Source organism: Brachyhypopomus gauderio, chromosome 13 (genome assembly GCF_052324685.1).
Source record: "Brachyhypopomus gauderio isolate BG-103 chromosome 13, BGAUD_0.2, whole genome shotgun sequence".
Classification (NCBI taxonomy): Eukaryota; Metazoa; Chordata; class Actinopteri; order Gymnotiformes; family Hypopomidae; genus Brachyhypopomus; species Brachyhypopomus gauderio.
Window position 1 is genome coordinate 15,671,568 of NC_135223.1, and position 22,086 is coordinate 15,693,653.

The 22,086-nt window shown below is 44.2% G+C and overlaps 3 protein-coding genes across 7 annotated transcripts in view; 1 reads left to right on the forward strand and 2 right to left on the reverse strand.

Annotated features, from left to right (window-relative positions):
* Positions 1-201: 201 nt before the first annotated feature.
* Positions 202-3,122, reverse strand: enkur (enkurin, TRPC channel interacting protein). The gene is made up of 5 exons (XM_076971245.1): positions 2,729-3,122; positions 2,278-2,423; positions 1,604-1,836; positions 1,162-1,308; positions 202-955 (listed from the first exon to the last, which is right to left on the reverse strand). The coding sequence occupies exons 1-5, from the start codon at positions 2,806-2,808 to the stop codon at positions 782-784; spliced, it is 780 nt and encodes a 259-aa protein (XP_076827360.1). The 5' UTR covers positions 2,809-3,122; the 3' UTR covers positions 202-781.
* Positions 3,123-3,203: 81 nt separating this feature from the next.
* thnsl1 (threonine synthase like 1) lies at positions 3,204-7,393 on the forward strand. The gene is made up of 2 exons (XM_076971244.1): positions 3,204-3,356; positions 3,991-7,393. The coding sequence occupies exon 2, from the start codon at positions 4,018-4,020 to the stop codon at positions 6,220-6,222; it is 2,205 nt and encodes a 734-aa protein (XP_076827359.1). The 5' UTR covers positions 3,204-3,356; positions 3,991-4,017; the 3' UTR covers positions 6,223-7,393.
* The window catches only part of dpp6a (dipeptidyl-peptidase 6a), a 196,014-nt gene continuing 181,079 nt past the window's right edge, over positions 7,152-22,086 (reverse strand). For 4 of the 5 annotated variants that reach the window (XM_076971239.1, XM_076971242.1, XM_076971241.1 and 1 more), the window contains 17 exons: positions 21,268-21,391; positions 20,799-20,837; positions 19,848-19,955; positions 18,517-18,608; positions 18,190-18,237; positions 17,349-17,467; positions 16,291-16,338; positions 14,873-14,971; positions 14,704-14,773; positions 12,934-13,128; positions 12,283-12,337; positions 11,527-11,626; positions 10,915-10,973; positions 10,727-10,799; positions 10,391-10,464; positions 9,372-9,516; positions 7,152-9,130 (listed from right to left, as the gene is read on the reverse strand). In XM_076971239.1, the coding sequence (XP_076827354.1) occupies positions 9,045-9,130; positions 9,372-9,516; positions 10,391-10,464; positions 10,727-10,799; positions 10,915-10,973; positions 11,527-11,626; positions 12,283-12,337; positions 12,934-13,128; positions 14,704-14,773; positions 14,873-14,971; positions 16,291-16,338; positions 17,349-17,467; positions 18,190-18,237; positions 18,517-18,608; positions 19,848-19,955; positions 20,799-20,837; positions 21,268-21,391 (1,534 nt within the window). In that variant the 3' untranslated portion in view covers positions 7,152-9,044. Of the gene's footprint in view, positions 9,517-10,390; positions 10,465-10,726; positions 10,800-10,914; positions 10,974-11,526; positions 11,627-12,282; positions 12,338-12,933; positions 13,129-14,703; positions 14,774-14,872; positions 14,972-16,290; positions 16,339-17,348; positions 17,468-18,189; positions 18,238-18,516; positions 18,609-19,847; positions 19,956-20,798; positions 20,838-21,267; positions 21,392-22,086 lie in introns of all 5 variants that reach the window. The other variant, XM_076971243.1, reaches the window with a different exon arrangement.

Here is a 22,086-nt window from a genome sequence, read left to right on the forward strand (position 1 = left end):
ACAAAATACAATTATTTGTGTCTCTCTTAAGTTCCGCACTACACAACTCTATTTTTTGAACATTATTTTGCGACCAAGGCAAGATATTAGACGGAAATACAATACTGCAGATTAAAAACTTCTTAAAATGTTTAACCAAACGACATGTGGTTCATGCATACATGAATAATAAAATTGATAAGTAATTGATTAGTGCTTTATTCCGCAACACAAGTTTAGCCTTATTGACGGTGTCACTGGACTAACACGTACCGCAAGTCAGGCTGAAGTCATTAGGTATAACAGTAGAGAATAGGCATCCGATGAGCAGCACACACCCAGTCATTTTATTAAGCACATACTACTCCTTTGTTCTCAGTTTTATTGCTTGGTCTGCTCTGAATATCTTACTTGTAGATTCAAGGGGGAGAGGGGTTGTTGCTAAAGCAACAACAACAAAAAGATTATCAAGGGAAAAAACAGAAAACATTCTTACCAATAATTAAATACATATATAAGGGCAATAAATGTCCTACAGTTTCTTTATTGCTTTTTTCTACATTGCAGTTTATTTCTAAAGCACAGACTGGGTTGAGGCAGGTACTGTGGGTATTTGATGTTAACACTCTCCCGTCGCTAGTGCGGTTGTAGTGTATGTAGTGTGGTTGTAGTGCAGTTGTAGTGTGGTTGTAGTGCGGTTGTAGTGTATGTAGTGTGGTTGTAGTGCAGTTGTAGTGTATGTAGTGTGGTTGTAGTGCAGTTGTAGTGTGGTTGTAGTGCGGTTGTAGTGTATGGAGTGTGGTCAGTTGTTGGTGATGTAGATTGTCTTGTATCGCTCAATCAGGTCAATGTCTTTCTCTAGCTGCTTCAGCTCCAGCTCCAACTGCTCCTTCCTGTGCTTCTTCCGGATTGTATCCGTGACGACGGAAAGCCCCTGGTACTGGTGGTGTAGTTCGCCCCAGTTCTTCTTAAGTCCCTAGTGGCAGGATTAGAAAAGGATTTTTTAAAAAATAAATCATTCTGGTTTAATGTTATATAACAATTATCAGTGATGTCTGACGTAACAACATTTAGTTTATACTGCGCATGACCTCATGGGAACAACCATGTGCAGGTTTAGAATGACGACTCGTTTACAACGGTGACTCAGTGGGGTGTATTGGCTGGGGTTGGGTTTCTCACCTGCAGGATGTTCTGATGTTCCTCGTCGGAGAGCTGTTTCATAGCCGCCTCTGTAATGCGCTCCTTCACATAGCTGTCGTACTGCTCTTGAGCTCTCCTCACCTCCTCCCGACGCTGCTCTATGTACTCTGGGGTTTGACCATAGTCCTAGAAGGGCACATTCAAACACACACATGTGAGCACCCACTCGCATAGAGCACCTTTCCAAAATAACACATGGAGACATGAACACACACAGTCCTGAATGTGCACTATTGCCATAACATCTGCATTACTGTAGATAAATAATTCAATGGCTACAACTACATCAGCCTTAAGCTTATTCAAAAAGAACTCTGCATACAAACACATGCATGTACACAAATGTATTCACACGTACACAACCTGTAAAACCAATTAAAACAATAATCAGACCTATTGGTGTTGATACTTTCACCCTCACCTTTTTTCTGATGTACTTTGGGACCAGGCCCGAGTTGTCCAGCAGCTCTTTGTCTCCGTGGACAGTGTGTACATATGCAGGCCGTGGCAGAGGCGGCACTGCCATGATGTTCCCGATTGCGTTGGACTTCACAAAGTTCTTCTTGGTGTGAATGCCCATGAGCGGGGCTTCTGTTTTAGCAGGGACATGTGGCTTCCGAGGCTGATTGCAGTGTCCATATGAGAAGGCCTTCTCTGAAATGGCAACAAACCGAATGAAGCTCTAACTTATTGGAAAACAGGTTTGCAATGATTTCAAAGCAAAGGCCAAAAGCCCAAAAGTTTTATTTGTGTAATATATCCCATCATGCCATTCATCTGATGCTTGTCAATGAACTAACATTTCTTTTAGATATGTTCTGAATTCATGCTTACTATGAATCTTTTTAATAGTTTGTCTTATTGTTTACTTCTAGTTTTTCACTGTAGTGCACAATCTATGATGAATGTATGCTATTATTGTTATTATTAGTATTACTACTATTAGTTGTAGTGGTAAAACTAATTATAACAGTAGTAATAATAATAGTGATATTAGTAGTTTCCTTCACATGGTTTTTCTTTGCTAGTTGTTAATAAACCTAAAAACAAAACTACTACTAAGTCTAAGACTACTTTGTTTACATTGTTACTTACTCTCTGGAAGTTTCTTTTCCTTGGAATGCTTTAGCAAGTATTTATCTGGAGAAGGCATGTCTACTTTTGCTGGTCCCATAGTCTTGTTGGAGGCTTTGCTCAAGTTTTTCTCTTGCTTTACTTGATCTCTAAACTTTGACATATACCTGAAAGGAAACATTAACCCCCATAGGTGTTGAGCAGTTTACTAATCAGGACTAGAGAATGCACTGTTGCAATGAACAGAGCATATACATTTTAAAAGAAAAAATTAATACAAACAGATTGAAAGGTGTACGTTTCCATTTGAATACAGTTGGGGTTTGAAATAAATTTGTGATTTTATAGTGTTTTGTAACATCTTTCTACTACAAGCATCACTGTCTATCTTATGTGGGAATGATAACACAAAGCTAGCTAAGATGAATATTGATAATACATCTGTATTTGTAATTGAGACTATAACACCCACCTTGGCGGTTTCACAATTTTCTCCTCTTCTCCTGGAATAAGATTGTATATGCTCTCTGGCGGGTAGATTGTGTTCGACATATTGTTTCGCTAATAACTCAAAAACAAAACAAAAACAACAGACATATAAAATATATTTCGCTATGACATCAACCTCACACGTTAGACTGACGAAGAAACGTGCTGTTTTCACACGTTACCATGACAGCTGTCGCGGGGTAACAGTCATTCAGTTACACTGCTTATAAATGAAAAACAAGATCAGCTTACACTTGAGCTGTGTTTCAAACTCGGACAAGAATAAGACATTTATTTTGCGCAAAGACAGAAGTCGCATATATATTTGCCGACTTTGACATTTTTGAAGGCAGTAAGAAAAAATAATAAAATCTACTTCGTGTTCTTCATTGAAACCACGAAATGTTCACTCGCAGCCGCCGTCCGACGTCAAATGTACTCAAAGGCGTCAATACTGCGGCACATTAGCGCAGTGCAGGTCTAGGTGCAGTTGAAAGTGAAACTAGCTAAAATAGTTCCATACAGGCGACCCTGTTTTTATAGGTGAACGCGATGATATTAAGCATCTAGCAAAACCACAAACATTTCAAGACGTTTACTTCAGTTTAGTGGTAAGCATGCGAGAAGTGCGTTTTGTAGCTAGCTATGACATACACCACAGGTGTTCACTAGCTAGGGTAGCTATCTAGTTCACTTGGCTACAAAGTTCCAGTCACAGACTGTATGTGCAAGTTCGCTTTATCATTTGAACTCTTGCATGTAAAATCCCGCTTCCGACTAATGTATTATTTTATTCATAAATGCCTTTATTTGAAAATCAGCTTTATTTGAAATCGTCTATTACATTTCTTAGGTTTACAACTGACTCCTTCAATATACAAATTATTAATTAAAAAAATACTTAGAAATAAGATCATAACCTTTGATTGGATTAAATAGTTCTGCCTCAATATTTTTTCTTTATCTTCTGCAGAGTAATTAGGAAAGGTTTCATGCATAATTAAATCTCAATGCACCATTCATGCCTTTCATAACGTATTGGTATGCACATTTTATAAATAAACCTGGAGGTTTTAAGCATGTACATATATTTAAGTTTATGCTAAATGTAAAAAATCATTTGCATATGCATTTATTAGGTTACTTGGTATTTATGTTGTCGTTAAACCATGTTTTGAGACCAAATGGACAAATGTCAATTCTAATGTAACTACTTGACTTAAAGTGAAATATTTTTTCCCCCAGATACTTTTCTGAAATTTCTATTTCAAGATGACCAGCAGAGTCTTCTGCCATTTGGTAGCAAAAATTGAGAGACTGTGTTACAATCACTTTCTCCCACCTGATGGCTCTCTTTCATATGTCATCAAAGCACAGATGTCTAGTAAGAGTTTTCAGTCAGAAGAGAGAAACATTCTTCTCATGGGTCCTCCAGGGTCAGGGAAGACGTCTGTGGGTCGGATTCTGTCTGACAAGCTTGGGATGCCTGTCATTGATATAGACGATGATGTTCTGGAGAGGGTGTGGGGGATGCCTGTGGCAGATAAACTGGCTGAAGTCGGAGGGGAGCTTTTCCTTGAAGAAGAGGGCAAGGCTGTGTGCAACCTGTCTGCCTCTGGCTGTGTGATTTCACTGACGGGCTCCAATCCTCTTCACACTGACGCCATGCGACACCTCAAACGCTCTGGACTTGCTCTGTATCTGGATGTGGATGGAGATGACATCATAGAGAGGTTATCCAGAATTAAAGTGAATAGGATTGTGGGTCAGGGTGATGGCATGTCTATGAGAGACATACTGCAGTACAGAAAGCAATTTTATGAGACGTGGGCAGACACAAGAGTACTTTGTGGGAGAGGAGACAGTGTAGAGCAAGTAGCAGAGAAAGCCCTGCAGGTTCTGGCTAGATATCAGGACTCGGAGTCAGACACTTACACCTCCACCCGCAGCCATGTTCTCAGGAAAAATGGGTCTACCAACGACCCAAAGTTCTTCAGTGACGTCGTCGTGGAAGGACTCGCTCCAGATGGGGGTCTTTATGTGCCTACTAAAGCATTCGCAAAACTGGAGCCTTCACAATGGCTGAGACTAGCCAGCATGTCTTACCCCGAACGAGCTTTAGCCATACTTGAAAAATGCATCCATCCTCTGGATATCTCTCTGTTAGAACTTCGCTCGATGGTTAATCAGGCCTACGGGAGGAACTTTGCCAAGGAATCTGTAGCACCTGTTAAGCATCTGATTGGGAATCAGTACGTGTTGGAGCTCTTCCATGGCCCCACAGCCTCGTTCAAAGACCTCGCCCTGCAGTTAATGCCTCACCTCTTTGCTCACTGCCTCCCACGGATGTGCAACTATCTGCTCCTGGTGGCCACGTCTGGAGACACGGGCAGCGCTGTTCTTAGCGGCTTTGATAGCCTCGGGGCAGCTGACAGGCAGCGGGTCGGCGTGCTGGTGTTTTTCCCAGAGCGTGGCTTGAGCCTCGCTCAGAAACTGCAGATGACCGGGTTTAAAGGCAATGCCAGAGCCCTGGGCGTCCTAGCTGACTTTGACTTCTGCCAGAAGAGCGTTAAGAGAATGTTGGCTGACCCAAGCTTCACCGGCCACCTGGCTGTGGAGTACACCACCGTGCTCAGCACTGCTAACTCCATCAACTGGGCGCGGCTTCTCCCACAGGTGGTCTACCACGCCTCAGCGTACCTAGACCTGCTTAGAAATGGGGTGCTCACATTTGGAGACCCCGTCGATGTGTGCATCCCAACTGGGAACTTCGGCAATGCCATGTCTGCGGTTTATGCGAAACAGATGGGCGTTCCCATAAACCGTGTTATTTGTGCATTCAATCATAACTGCGTCGTTTCTGACTTTATCTCTACCGGACAGTACGATCTCCGTGGCAGGAAGCTGAGTCTGTCAAGTTCCCCTGCTGTTGACATTCTTAAATCCTCAAATCTCGAGAGGTTCATCTATCATGTCTCTTGTGGGAACAGTAATCTCGTGAGAGACTTGTTTGTGAGGTTTGAGGACGAGCAAGTGTTTGCTGTGTCCGAGTATTTACTACAGAGGATACAGCAAGAAATCCAGGCCGGCTGGTGCTCAGAGGAAAACTGTCTGGCTGCTATTCAGGACGTGTACTCTGAAACAGGTTACATAATGGACCCTCACACCGCTTTGGCCAAAGTGGTGGCGGACCGTCTGCATGACAGGTCGTGTCCTCTTGTCCTCTGCTCTACTGCACACCATGCCAAGTTTGCCCCAGCGGTGCTTAAAGCTCTGCGCTATCCGTATATTCCCCATGACCCCCTAGAGCAGCTAAATGCACTCAGTGCTATTGGAGAAGCACAAAGGCACGACGCTCTGTTTAAGTACCTGAGAGAGAGCGGGAGAGAGCGACACACAGTGTGTGAGGCTGATTTTGGTGTGCTTACAGATCAAGTAGAATCTATGATACAAGACTCATTTCTGAAAGTCTTGTAGTATGTGAATTCACAGCAGAAATGTTGTACAATGACAAAATGTAATCCCAAACTAGAACACTAGATGGTGATGTCTACCAGCAATAAGGGTTTTTTTGTGGTTCAGCATATTAGCCAAATCCAGCCATGTAGCCAAATGACTATACCATTTAGTATGTTCCCTCTTTGACGTGTGTGATTCAATGCCATTGTATGTTGAATCAGGCAAGTTAAGGTAAAATACTGAGCTGTGCTTTGCTAGACCTGATTTGAGTGTAGAGGTGCAAAAATCTCCAATGATGCCCAATAGTTGCAGGCTACTTATGAATAATTTACAGACTATTTTAGGATGAGGAACGTATAAACCAGCTACCATGATCAACACAGTGATAAGAGCTACTTAAAATTGTAAAATCCTTTTTGTGTGATATCCAGAAGCTATTCTGCAATCTTTTATATAGAGTTCCTGTGTGATTGCTCTAATGACTATTCTAGTTCATAGCTGTTAGGCCTCTGGGCTCTGATGGGTGCACTGAGGTAACTCAGGTTACTTTGGCTTACTCCTCAAAGCAGGTTTGTGCAATAGCTCAAACAGCGTTGAGCTAATGTATGTGGTCCCCTAATCTGTTCCATTAATTTCACTTTCAGTCACAATACTTGTACTGTAGGATAATTTGATTGAAAATAGGATTGCAGAATATCTTCTAGGCAGCAGAATGCCTGAAAAGGAATTTAATTAAATTACTATCAAGATAATTTTTTAATTAAGACTGTCCTGCAGGAGAAGTCGCTGGGGACATTCATATAATGTAGCTGTGAATTTTGGTAGAATTTTGAAAATGTATTTTTGTGACCTTGCCTCCTCTACGGACACATGGCAACATACATTAATTTGATTTCCCAGCATGCAGTGTGTTAAATCTGGGTCAAAAGTAAATGTAACAAAACACATGATGTTAAAATAACGTTTATTTTGGCTGATGCCTTCATGCCACATTCCCCAGTGTGCCTCCTCCAAAGATTTGGTCAACAAAGTGATGGTCCTCTTGTTTTCTTGTGAAGTGGAATCCCCTCATGTTATTGGTCCCTCATCTGCCACCGAACAACATGAAAGTCCATTGGAATAACCAGTAACACCACCAATCGCAGAGTCTCCCAGTTCATCCCGCACACAGAACCAGGAGAAACAAGAGCAGACCTTTCAAAAAGTCATATGTACAGGTAACACTCAGATATTAAGAGACTAAAATGACATCTGAATAACATTTAAACATCGAGCTGACGGGACTGGGTTCTCACTCACAAAACTACTGTAAAAGAAATACAGATCTGTAAAGAACATTCAAGCTGTCAAAAAATATGACATGGATATTTTAGCATTAAAAATGGCTTGATGTTGCAAAATGATTCCCCAACATGCACAATGAACGCACTGAGATTGACCATGAACATTACATTCAAATGAAGCAGGAAAACCAACTTGAGAACTACCCATAAATGCATACATTTTTACAACATGTATATTTTTTCATGTACAGTGTTGTGCAAAAGATTAAAATGCTTTTGTTTCCCATAGTGTTAATTTGATAACGTTATAAGTTCCTGCTGGATGTCATCAAACTGTCATCAGGAAACATTTATGATAACTGCAGATAGTAATAAAAAAAGGACCCATTGCACACTACTGTAGTCCATTAACACTCTCTCGGTAATCACTTAGCTTATGTACAGGTTGGTTTGGGCATGTTATCAACAAAAGTTATATAAAGTGGCTCTTCACGCTCACGGTTGAGCGTGACTTGGTGTAATACTGAGGTACAGATGAAATCTTAAATTTCATGCTTTAAAACTCAAAGCCCTGTAAGTGGGCAAAATGAAATTTTTGGCATGAAACTGAATTGTCTGGCCTCAAACTGGTTGAAAAATAACACTGATTCACCCATGCACAAAATAAAGAATCCCTTAAATATCCAGTGTGATTTATCAAATAATGATATTTTATGGAATGTCCAAGTGTATCTGATGATAACATTTCATGAGATCAAAAGTTCCAGTGCACAGATGTCCTGTATGTGATTTTGTGGATTAAAAATGAGCCTTTAGTGGCTCGTGGTGTATTGAGGAGGTTCCTGGTGAAGGACCGCTCTCTCCTCTCTTAAGGCACAGTGACTGAAACTAGGGCATGTGCTTGGTTCAGCACTACCACACCAAATAAACGCGGAACTATGATACAAGATCAACAGTCTTACAAAACTTCATGGTCCACACGAGTGATTAATTAAATAAATATAATGCCATTTTTGTTTGTTTTTTTTTTGTTTGTTTGTTTTTTTTGTCTGCTGCCCCTTTATCAAAAAAGAGAAAGAAAAATTTAGATATGATTTAACACCATTTAAATACATACTTGAGGCTACAAGTTTTCCAAGATCTGGACAAAATTTGAACGCTGTAAAACGAGTTTATCGATTCCCAAATAAATGGTTTTTGTTTGCTACTTTACATTGGAACGACAGACACGAGCACAATCAGACGTGAGAGCTTTATAAAGTACAATCGCATTCCCCCTTCAAACTTCTTCCATCATGCTGAACAGCTAGCCAACTCCTGTACCAGACCCATCACTAAAGGCTCTATGCTTCATTTGCAGACTTTGTGCTATAAAACCCTCCTTTGAGTCCCAAGGTTATGTCATGGGGGGACAGAGACGTGGGTATGGGTGTGGGGGGCACGGATTGGTTGACACCTCCTGTAGTCCGTTAACATCAGAGCGATTCGTCTATCAAAGTGACAATCCGGAAACCGCCTCCTCCTCCACTTGACTCTCCCGCCCTCCTGCCCCGCTGGTCACAGAGACGGCGGTGGAGCACCAGCAGGGCGGCGCACCGTGCTCAAGACGTCTGCAGTCTGCAGAGCTGCAACGGGCTGTAAGTCTGCGCAGGCAGAATGGGAGAGTGAGAGCTGCAGCAGAGGACAAGTGGCCAGCATCCACAAGGGGGCGGTCTTGTGTACAGTGGGCCGAACAAGGGCAGTGACCTTGGAGGACAAACTTGGGGGTGGAGAGGCGGGTGGTGGAGAAAAGGAACTCAGAGGGCCAAAACGAATGGGTTGCATATAGTGTGGTTAAAGGAGCTGGCTTTGTGCTTGGGTGCCAAGGGGGTGGAAGGGGCTAACCTTCATCTTCGCTCTCTTCCTCCAGAGCTTCCTCAAATATTTTGTCCGGTAGCCTGAAGCACTCTTCGAAAAAGTTGACTAGCGACTGGTAGAGGTGCTGCCTCATTATCTCTGTGTGGATGAAGTGACCCTCATCTGGATAGATCTGTCAGAGGACGAAAACACAATTAAAGGCTGTCTGATTGCACTTGAGTACACGGGCCTCAAACCTCCTCTGATTAGAGTAATATTTCACCACAAAATACCTATATGCATTAACTGTAAATGCGAGGTAATGGGGATCATTTAGCATTTTTATTAGCATAGCACTAACTGGTACTTATTAGCACTTATTATTGGAAACATTAGCTTTATTGAATAAACTGATTTTGAAAGTATAGAACAGTAGAAATGTTACAAATTCACAAGGCTGAATTTGATACGACGGGAGTTAATGGATTGTCAAACCACAAAGGTTCATAGACTGTCACGCCTCAGCACAGCCTGTGTGCTCCCGTCTTGTGGAGAATGGCCGTCTTCCTCATTAGCATGCAGTTAGCTGAGGGAAGCGGTCTTGCACCGTAAAGAAACTCATAAACGTCCCGCAGAATGTTTGACCCTAATTAATTCCAGAGTGATCCAACATCCATCAATTAAAACAGAGGCCTATTAGGGAGCAGAGAGCAAACAGGGATTCTCCTAGTGTTGCGCTCTAATTGGATTAGCTGGTGTGCTAGCCTGTATAATCTCCTTAAGCGAGGTTCAGGCTTTGTGAGTACACTAATCCTGCTGATGGGACCTAGTCGTGTTGCCACGGGGACACTGCAGCTCGGAATCAGCTTGTGTCTACATGTGATTGCATGTGTGGTGTTTTCTTTTGTTTACTGTGTTCATGTGTGTGGAGAGAAGAACACAACACTTATTTCTGCAAGCACAGAAATCCTCACTGCTACAGTAGTTAATTTACCACACAGTATGAATCTCTAAATTACTAAGGCAATGTGCCTGCTTAACAACCACGAACACAGGGGAGCTATTACCTGTAGAGTGTAGTTTGCCTTCTCACTGATTAACTTGGAGATGAATTTGGCTGTGTGCTGAAAATGGACTTTTTCTGTGAAAGAAAAAGACAGCATTTTAAACCTGAGCTGATACTACTGGCCAAAGCAACTCCATCTGCCACCAGCAGGGGGAGGTGTGCACTGGGCAGCTGGAGGTTAAGTGCCTTACTCAAGGACAAAGCAGAAGCAACTGTCAGCAAAACACATGGTGCCTTGAGTCAGAGCCCAAACCCTCCTCTGTCAAAAAATGCATTATAACTTCAGTCCACAATATCAAAAGTTTAAAAACTTTAAATCACTGAAGCATGAACTTACCATCTGCAGTCGGATGAATGATCAAAAATTTCTTATCAACAAATTGAGAGGCCCGGTATGCAAGGTTGGTCATCTGTGGGTGGATTGAAAAGAAAGAAAAAACACCACGTATTATCACTAAAAGCATCGTAATCATCCACCACAACAGAATAGCGCCCATATTTGAAGAGGCGTTAAGGATAGTATACCTCATATGCACGTCTGTCTGGTTTAGGAAGGCCCAGATATCGCTCTGAAAACGCAGATGCTGAAAGGCACACCAGAACATGATTAGATAACAATGGTGTTTCTTCTCCCTGGGGTGAAACTCATCTCCAGGGATTTCATCAGATATATACATCAGCCATGACGTTTGGCAGTCACACATAGAAAAGGGTGAAAAACAGGTACCCTGCAATTACTGCTCTGAGATGTGATAGTGTGTGCAGAGCATGTAGTTCGACACACACACACACACACACAAACACACACACACACACACACACATGTATCTGTTTTGAATCTCTCAGTCTTCTCACTTAGTGCTCAGATCTCCTCAAAGTGCTGTTTGTCCTTGACAAGCAGTGAGCTGATAGCAGGACAAAACCACACACTGTTAACACATCCACACACTCACACTGTCTGCACTGTTCAGGCAGCTTATAATCAAGAGGCAAAACCAAACAGTCCAATAGTCTCTGTCTCTTCTACACCCAGCCTTACTATTACTATATTACTTCCTTATTCCCTACGCCGTCTCATTCTCTTACACACACATTTCGTTTTTGATGCACTCACACACTCTCACACATGCAGCCTACCATAGAGCTCGAAGTCTGTGATTGGTGAGAGAACGGCTCCGCACCTCAGGACGGACTCTTCAGAACTGAGGAGGAGGCTGGTGATGTATCCCCCATAGACCTGTGAAACACAGCAGGCGGTGCTGTGATCCAGCTCCCTGATGAGACCCACCTCCACGGTGCCTCAGTGACAGAACGGGGGGGGGGGGGGGGGGTGGGGGGGGGGGGGACCCACTAACCCGCTGAAAGATTTCTGTAGCCCCAACAACCCTAAAACACTGGTGACATGTCAAGATACAGCTGTCACCTGTCACCCACATTAGGCTGTTACACCTGTTCCCACATGCAAAAGGGCCCTAAGAAATATATACTCAGTATATAGTGGTTAAGACACATAAAACACCACAGAACTAGATAAATGCTCTGCATTTCATATACAGAGTATATACAGAGCTGGCATACTGCAGCTGCTGAAATGTGTGTTTACTACACTTCACTGGTCGGGGGTTCCCAAAATAACTATAACACAAGTGAGTATTGTATACTATTTAACACTACAGGGCCCCCATTCAGCTGATTTCCTAGTTAACACGTGGACCTGAGTTAGAGGAATGTGAGCTTACGAGACTGGTTTGAGGAACAAAGGAGACCTGTTACAAACCTTGGAGGCACCGTTTTATCAAGTCCACTGTAATTATAGTTCTTCTATCACACATATTTATGGACTTCTGTGACCTTTACAGCTTACAGTGACTGAAGGAAAAATATAGTTTTTACCTGCCCAAAAGCCCCAATCCTGGTTTTATCAATGTATTGCTCCTTAGCAATATTGCTGTAAAACACAGAGATGGACACTTTATTACAAAACACACTGCACCAACAACCCCAGCAGTTCTAACGTGAGCAATAGAATTTAGAATGGGGAACATTCCTATCAGGGTCTGACTGGATGCGGCCAAAGGGACTGAAGGCAGTGTGGCATGAATGATGACCCCTTGTGCTGAAGACGAGGCGCTGCCACTGCTGGGGCAGGAAAAGGTTGGGCTCTGGGTGCCAGTCTCCACATTGCCCCCTGCTGCTGTGGCATGGTACTGCAGCTTGTGGCCTGGCACTGCACTGAGGTAGGTGGGACAGCTAAATGTGCTTCTTAAAAGCGTAAGAGCTCTAAAACTCCTACATTAATCCAACGATGACAGTCACCCTGAGCATTTTAAATGGGTGCGTCCCTGGAGCTTATTTCAAATGACGTTTAACACCATCTCCCACCAAGTCACCATCATAAAAGAAGGGACTCTAACCTCACTATCCTGGTTAAATTAGGTTATAAACAAAAAATAGCTCAAAGCTTAATTTTGGTAGACTGAGGCTGCATTTGGAATTGACATAAGGGATTTTTGACAGACTAGAGGCCCAGTGGATGAAGTGTACCTGAGGGCCTTGAGTTGGTCCTCTTCCTCAAACTTGCCCAGCCTGCGTTGAACTTTGTGGAGGAGGTTAGTGCCTTGGAAGCCGCTGCCACGCCCATCGAAGCGTACGGCTATGACATCGAACCGGCTCACCAGCACGGTGACCCAATCCACCTGGAACTGCTCAGAGACCACCTGCCCTCCTGGAGTTCCATCACTGATGGGGGAAGAGAGAATTTTAATACTGGAAAGTAATGCATCTTCCAAAGCACATTTTAATCCAGCACGAGAAGGAATATGCAAGGGTACAAGTTTACTACTCTAAATAATTTATACGATATCCAGAGAAGCTTATAGTCCATACATTTTTAATTAGGCTAAAATTGGATTTTCTAGAAACGATTTGTGGAAGAATTGTGCTCCTTGTAGACAGCCGTCATCCCTCAACTGCGTTTGAAATGAACTCCTGATCACTGGCAGTTCACAGATCACTTAAGGATATTAGGGCACTAGGTATTGCTCATGGGAAGAAAAACACACAAAATATCATATGATTATATCATATGATTATGCTGTTAAAACATCTCAGCTGGAATATATGACAAAATATTTGTGAAAACCTCCAGGCGATGTCTACATTTTTATCAGCATATATATGAGTGCCTGTGAATGGGTAAAACAGCTGAATGTTTACACTCAAGACTTCTATCAGATCCTCTTAGCCAGAGTGACTTGCAAAGTGCCAACACAAGGCAAAGCGATAACACAGAGAAGCAGAACGGATTCATTACCTACACAGAGAGACCTACCGAGAGAGACATACAGAGAGAGCACCTACAGACAGAGCACCTACAGACAGAGCACCTACAGACAGAGTCCCTACAGACAGAGTCCCTACAGACAGAGCACCTACAGACAGAGTCTCTACAGACAGAGTCCCTACAGACAGAGCACCTACAGACAGAGTCCCTACAGATAGAGTCCCTACAGGCAGAGTCCCTACAGAGTCCCTACAGACAGAGCACCTACAGACAGAGTCCCTACAGACAGAGTCCCTACAGACAGAGCACCCACAAGTGTTTCACAGCAAGCCTTCCTGGGTGGCTGGTTAGCATGCTCGTCATGCAACAGTAGGGAGAGATCCGCGATTGATAGGACACTCATTTGCACATTTCGCATTTTTGTGATGTATATACAATACAGGCAATATATCCAGATGCCTATGCAGTGATAATGAATAAAAGTGATGGACTGGTCTGCCCTTGACCGAGAGGCAGTCATTTTAAATGTTTTAAAAGTAGTTCTCATTTACATACTTTTAAATGATCTCACCTTGTGATCAATCATTGTCAGTGGGATTAATGTTTTGATTAGAGTAGTTCTTTAATTAAACGACTAACCCTAACCTTAAACTTCGTTAATGAATACCTACATATCAGCATTAGCAAACCCATGCCCTGCGTTAATCAGCCACACCAGATTCTGAATTTTTAAACGAGAAAAGTGCAGGACTAGTGTAGAAGTCTGATTCCCTTTATTCCCCATGTTCACAGAAACCAAAGACCTTCTGCATTTGATATGGTTGTGAAATTCATTAGGCTACAATTATGCTTCTCTCAAAATCCGATGAATAAAAATAAGGTGTATGTTTAACAGGGAAAACATGGAACAGGATGGACCCGCTGCTCATTACCGCCGCCCTACAGGGCCAGAATAATCGCTTGCTTCACACGTGTGGCTGTATGACATACGTGAACGGTGTGATGTGCGGTGGCGGGGATGGCGGACTCACACTATCAGCAGGAGAGGGTAATGCGCTGTGTCTGTGAAGCTTGCAGGTTTCAGGATCTGCATAGTCAGCGCTGGGAACAGAAACCACAGAGCCCAAATCACTCCACTGGGATAACAACACAGGATGAGTTCAACTCAGTCTGTGGGAGGAGGAGGGGAGACACACGTACTGTAGTCCTCGATGTCTATCGTCCTGTATTCTGTAATGGGCATCTGCAGGGAGTCCATGGTTGTCCTGAGGTTCAGGTTCAGCTCGATGTCGAACAGCTCTGCAGCCAGGCCAGACACAACACACTGTTTATTCCTCAACTGTCTGTAAACATGCTGTAGTATTCTGACGTGTTCCTCACACAGACAATATGCAATTTCCCACACTGCTGCCAGGAAGACAGTATGCTAGAGGCCAGACTCGGGAGGCACAGTGCGAGTCCTGAGCAGCTGGGGCTGGCGATAGGGACGGCGAGTCAAAAGGGCACGGCGCCGATGCTAGCTTGCTAACCACCAAGGGCTCCGGTTCCAAAGCGCCTGCACAAAGCCAAAGACCCACGCCTGCAAATTACAATTAAAGCCAGGCGGCGTCTGAGGCCCCCGCGGCCCAAACGGGGTTAGCGCGGCGTGACTGGATTCGAGAATGCCTACTGCGCTTCCACGACCTCGCGCAGCACCGACGGGAACGTGCACGGAGGACGCGGCAGTAGTCGGCGTGCGTGGGCGTGCAGGGGCAGCATTGCTGCAGCTGCTTTTATTGATGGTGGAGGCAGAGGCCGCTGAGCTGCACCCGCGATGCTCTTCCTCTCTCCACTCCAGACAGAGAGCCCTCTCACGCTGCCTGAAGCAGAGAAACTTTCCACCGAAGTTGCCAACAAAACATCGCTGGCAAGAGCCGCTTTCAAAGTGAAGGACCTCACAATGGCTTCGGTAATTCAATACACACTGCAACAATGGATCCTGCTGCAATATCTGCAATTTTACACGCTAAAAAACACAACTGCTCCTCTCTTACATGGAGAGGTCATCTATTACAGAGAACAGAGAGGACCCTTCAGTAATCCAATCAGCCTAGAGGGCTCTCCGCACAAACTCAGCCGCATGTAGCTAGTGTGAGTAGGTGGATGTTAAGAGCGTGTGCGTGTGTATGGGTGCATGAGTATGTGTGTAAGCGTGTATATCTGTGTCTGTGCCCTAGACAGTGTACAGCACAGGTCAGTAATGAGTTCATCAACCTACACTACTGATGCATTACACATGGGCCAGTCTCATGTGTGGGCTTTTTTTGAGTGCTCACTCTGTCATTCTGTGTGTGTGTGTGTGTGTGTGTGTATGTGTGTGTCCTGCTGCCATCATTGCTCTGCTCTTAGGGGCAGAGGGTTTATCAGTGAGGAACAACACCGTGGATCAGTAACAGTAATATTTTGCCAGGACATTCTCTCCCTCTCTCTCTCTCACACACACACACACACACACACACACACACACACACACACACACACACACACACACACACACACACACACACACACACACACCCACACACACACACACACACACACACAGACTGAGGGTGTGAGCTGAATGTGTGTGTACTCACTTTCCCTGTCCTGCGTACGGTAAACTGCCACAAATGGAACACCAGGGCCTGAAACACAACAGCAATAAACGGTGCATTATTACTGGTGCCTGGAGCTCTGCAGATCTGTGATTAGACCGGCCCTGCGCGCAAGCCTCCTTCTGTCGCTGAAGTTTCTGGATGTCACACGGCGTCTCTGGTGTGCCGCCCGACAACAAAACGCTGAGCACAGAACACTGTCACACTATTGTACAGTGTGAAGTAGTATTTATTATTTATTACCTTAGACATGTAACTGAGAGAGAAAATATAATTTATTACAATATCTAATGCAGTATGCACTGAGTTTTGAAAGCAGGTTAAACCTGTATATGATCCTATGCCATGTCTTTGCCATCAGAGATGTGCAGTGGAGGTGGAATCACAGTTTGCAGCTAGCAGATGAGGGTCTCAGGATTATCAAGAGATAATGAAAAGATCTCCACACTTTGTCCAGTGGTACAGGAGGATGGTTAACACTGACACCTGATAGATCTGGCAGACACCCCTCCCCCACCCACCCCGCCCTCTCTTTAGGGAAAGTATCTTAGCCACTATCAATATGCACATTCACTGTGCTGTCATCTGTCCTTGATGTCTGCTTCTCGGCAGTGTTAAGGACCCCCCCTTCTCTCTCATGAAGTACAGGTTTTGCTCAGCATTTAGGCCCCTCCCCTCTAACTCATAAAGCTCAGGCTTTGCTTGTCCTTGCTACATTCCCAAGGATCTTTAACTCTTCCACAGACATATTGAAAATTCCATTTCAGAGCAAATGCCCCCATTAAAAAATGAGCTGCACGCTGTGAATAACATCTGAGTGGTGTCTTTGTGTTTTGGGTCTCAAAGGCCCTGGTCAAGGGCAACAAATGAATGAAAAGATCTGAATCCATAAAGATAGCATGTGGGAGTCTGACAGAAACCTGTCTAAAGAACAGAGAAAGGAAGACAGGACACAGAGGGACAGAGGCAGGGAGGGAGTGAGAGACAGACAGGCAAACAGACAGACAGTAACGGCAACCGTGAGAGAAGTCATCAGGTACCTTTACAGTTGAGCAGGAAGTAGGTCATGTCATGGCTGAAGTGGCCACTCACATACCCACAGCTGTCAGCGAAATCACAGGAGAGGCAGCGGCGGTTGAATGGGCCAACCGTGTCCGCGCTGAAAAAACCACAGACGCAGCAAGAAAGTCACAGACGCATTCACAAAACCACTGACATGGCAACAAGGTCACAGATGCATTCACAAAACCACAAAGTGATGAAGTCACAGACGCATTCACAAAACCACAAAGTGATGAAGTCACAGATGTATTCACAAAACCACAAAGTGATGAAGTCACAGATGTATTCACAAAACCACAAAGCAACCACAAAACACCACAGACATATTCACGAAGCCATAGACATAACAACAAAGCAACAGACACATTCACAAAACCACAGATATGGCATCAAAGCAACAGACGCTTCAACGGTCACATTAACAAAGCCAGAGACACAGCATCCTACAGCACCACAGTAATAAGGATCTGGATCATCTAGCAGGTCGGTCCAGGACAGGACGTTTGTGGTTAGATTTTTTGGTGTAAAATTAAGGAGAGTGTTAGGATTGAAGAAAGACTACTGTGGTACTTAGGAAATAATTAAGAGATTGGTTTAGTTGAATGCTGCTTGATCACTTTGATTAAACCCTGCAGTAGAAGCAAAGCCAAGTGAAGTGTGACCAGGTCTTTATTTGGTATGACCACATAGACCACATGGTATGACCACATAGACCACATGGTATGACCACATAGACCACATGGCATGACCACATAGACCACATGGCATGACCACATAGACCACATGGCATGACCACATAAACCACATGAATTAACCCACCTGTACAGGTGTCGTCTTTTCGGATCGTCCTCCGTGCTTAGGAAATATCTGTAATAGAGAACAGAATATCATTCTATCACATCACGCTAATAAACCAGCACAGTAAACTGAAGCATGTGATCTGTGGCCAAGACACAGACTGTGCAGTCGTGTGTACTAGTCCCAAAGCTTGCTGGGAGAAGGACTCCACAGTTAAGCTATGGCCTGCTGTACCTGTGTGTATCCAGCAGCCTATGCAAATCTCTTGAATAAATCATGGGTGTGAGCAGAGCTCACACAGAACCTAGGAAGAGTGGTGTGTGTGTGGCCGTGTGTAAATTCACGCACATGAGTTGCCTGTTCTCGTTGTAGGCCAGAACCTGAGTGACGTCCCAGTCACCTGATGTGATGGACTGCAAGGTGTCTGAGCTGGTGTTGGGCTGTGGGAGGAGAAAACAGTGTCATGTACACACACACACACACACACACACACACACACACACACACACACACACACACACACACACACACACACACACACACACACACACACACACACACACACAGAACTTCATCTCTGCTCTTACCACTGGTTCAGGGCTTCATTTCTGCTCCTACCCCTGGCTTCCTCTGACTGGGTTCGTATCACTCACAGCAGTTTAGGCATAAGGGCGTTTGTATGGCTACGTTTGTGGACAGACTTCCGCAATGCAACACTGACCTCCACTGATGACTTTTATTTTGCGAGAGACCTCCTCTAACGATGAAATACAGACCACTTCTAATGCTTTGATTGACCTCACCTTGGTGTAAGACCAACAGCCCTCTTCTAATGCTGTGACTCACCTCATCTAACACTGTAACATACCTCTAATGGGGTGACTGATCTCACCTCATCCAACACTAACAGACCACCTCTCATGCTGCGATTGACCTCATTTAACACTGTATCAGATCTGCTCTAACGCTGGACTGACCTTGTTTAAGAGTGTATCAGACCTGTTCTAACGCTGGACTGACCTTGTTTAATACTGTATCAGACCTGCTCTAACGCTGGACTGACCTTGTTTAATACTGTATCAGACCTGCTCTAACGCTGGACTGACCTTGTTTAAGAATGTATCAGACCTGCTCTAAGACTGGGCTGACCTTGTTTAATACTGTATCAGACCTGCTCTAACGCTGGACTGACCTTGTTTAAGAGTGTATCAGACCTGCTCTAACGCTAGACAGACCTTGTTTAAGATTGTATCAGACCTGTTCTCATGCTGCGATTGACCTCATTTAACACTGTATCAGACCTGCTCTAACGCTGGACTGACCTTGTTTAAGAGTGTATCAGACCTGCTCTAACGCTGGACTGACCTTGTTTAAGAGTGTATCAGACCTGTTCTAACGCTGGACTGACCTTGTTTAAGAGTGTATCAGACCTGCTCTAACGCTGGACAGACCTTATTTAAGAGTGTATCAGACCTGTTCTCATGCTGTGACTGACCTCGTTTAACACTGTATCAGACCTGCTCTAACGCTGGACTGACCTTGTTTAACAGTGTATCAGACCTGCTCTCATGCTGTGACTGACCTCGTTTAACAATGCATCAGACCTGCTCTAACGATGGACTGACCTCGTCTAACACGGCATTAGACCTCCTGTACCACTGGATAGATGTGGGCCTCACCTGAGAAATGGCCATGGAGATGTGGAAGAACTTTCCCATGCCGCCCTGTGGGATGGCCCGCGTGAAGAAGAGCTTCAGTCCGTCCCTGGAGAACAGCGGCGCTTCATTCTCCAAAAGAACAGAGTTTGTTATAATCGCCACAGCAGCTCAACGTACTTTACACACAAGTGCTCATTACAGACCACTGTAGCCCAGGCCCCCGCCTGCCTTCCTCAGGTACACCGTGTCTCTCTTTATTTATTTTGAGGGTCTGAGATCTTTCTGAGAACTTTAATATTTAATTCAGGAATCACAATTGCTGTGTGATCTTTGCAGAACTGCATTTTTGGTCAAGCTACGAAGCACAAGGCGTCTCCGCCAGCATTACAACATGCAGTATTAAAGGCGTGTATGGTAGTGTTCATAATTGAAGCAGCGTGTGTCCTGTGAGCCGAGGACCTGCTGCAGGTCCGTCCTGCTACACATCACTCAATCATTCACTCGTCCTGCTGGGGGACGCCGCATGATTTAAGCCTTCCGGCCAAAAAATGAACAGAGGAAAAAGCCCAATACAGCAATTTCACCGCATCCATCATGACCGAAAGAACTGCGCTTTCTCAAAATTACATTTGCATTGGCTCTCTTCACTTAAGAGAGCTGGAGGGAAAAATATTTATTCAGCCTCGTCTAATGCCACAGTGGAATACCGGGCAACTCCATTCCATTAATGCTATTGATTGAAACAATAGTTCTTTTGCCACTGAATCAAACTGCACTATTTTATATGTGTGTGTGTTTGTGTGTGTGTGTGTGTGTGTGTGTGTGTGTGTGTGTGTGTGTGTATTTGTGTATATATATATATATATGACATTAAGGAAAACACTGATGCCAGGTCAGCACTGTTACTGACCAAGCTTTTAATTTGGCAGTAAGGGCCCAAACTGATTGGAAGAGGTACGGGGGTTTAATTACCTGTCTGTGCAACCAGCCCTCACTCTCGTCCTCGTGTTTCTGAAAAACGTGTACATACACAGAGAACAGTGTCATGCACACACACACACACACACACACACACACACACACACACACACACACACACACACACACACACACACACACACACACACACACAAACCACAAATCTGTTCTGTTCTCTACTAAATATATGTTGGGCCTCTGACAGAACAGCTCTGTCTCTGCATTGCAAACATTTCTTAACCAGTGACAATATCTTAGACATGAATAGAAAATATATGCAAATGTGAAAATGCTTCTACATTTAATCACCCAGCCTGTTTTTAATACTATTATTTCAGGGCCTTCAATTAAATGAGCTTATCTCATCTGCACACAACATATATGATTCATAAATCATATAATTTCTAAAACATCACACTTTCCCCCATGGATATCTGTGTCTTTGTCGTGCAGTCGCGTGTACCTTGGTGCAGACGCCTGTTGTGGCTTCACACAGAGTAAGGATAGAGATGTTCTGGGCTCGGTTTAACCAGTTCACCGCCAGCTTGGTGCTGGTGGCCCATTTCACCATGGTTATGTAGTACTCTCTGGAGAAACACCAAAATGACCTGGCGTGTCAGTGACAGAGTGTCAACACAGCCTAATGCCCTCCCACAGGTACTCCTGCATGACCTCACCAGAGGCCTGCGGACCACCCAGTGAAGTGAACCACATCTGTTGGCTTGTCGGTACTGCATGTACCATGGGTTCAGTCCGAGACCACGGCATGGACTAGACCCAGGGCTGGAATGGCCTACTCTGTGCTTCTCTCCTGCAGGTTTGATTACACACCTTCCTGGGGGCGTGGCCATCACACGAAAAGCACCTTCATTTAACCTAATCAGGCATTGTAGAGATTTGCACTTATATAGATCTTGGTATCTGCTATTTAATTGTAGTTATACTATAACACTGGGACACTACTGTAATGTGTCCTTATTCTAGGTTTCAACACTGACACTGGACGTCTGTTAGCAGCCCCCGTGAGTGTTAACTGCCATAAAATGTGAACGTAAATGGAAGATGATCCCGAGCTTTGCAAACTGCAGCTGGACGTAGTTCAGAAAGAAAGCGTGTTTGGTCTGCTGCTCCCTGGGGAGGCACACAATGGGATAGCTGAGCACAGAGACAGAGCTTTATCTTACAAAGGGGCCAGTGCAACTAATCAACCGTAGACCAACTGATTAAAGCAGGGGAATCGAGTGCGCTCCGGTGTGACTGGAGAGAAAATCTGGAGTGACCT

Coding starts and splice junctions, on each gene's coding strand:
- thnsl1 (XM_076971244.1), top strand. CDS start 4,018: ATGACCAGCAGAGTCTTCTGCCATTTGGTAGCAAAAATTGAGAGACTG.
- enkur (XM_076971245.1), bottom strand. CDS start 2,808: ATGTCGAACACAATCTACCCGCCAGAGAGCATATACAATCTTATTCCA. Junction 1,837..2,277: donor GGAAAAGAAACTTCCAGAGA/GTAAGTAACAAT, acceptor TTGCCATTTCAG/AGAAGGCCTTCTCATATGGA. Junction 956..1,161: donor AACATCAGAACATCCTGCAG/GTGAGAAACCCA, acceptor TCCTGCCACTAG/GGACTTAAGAAGAACTGGGG.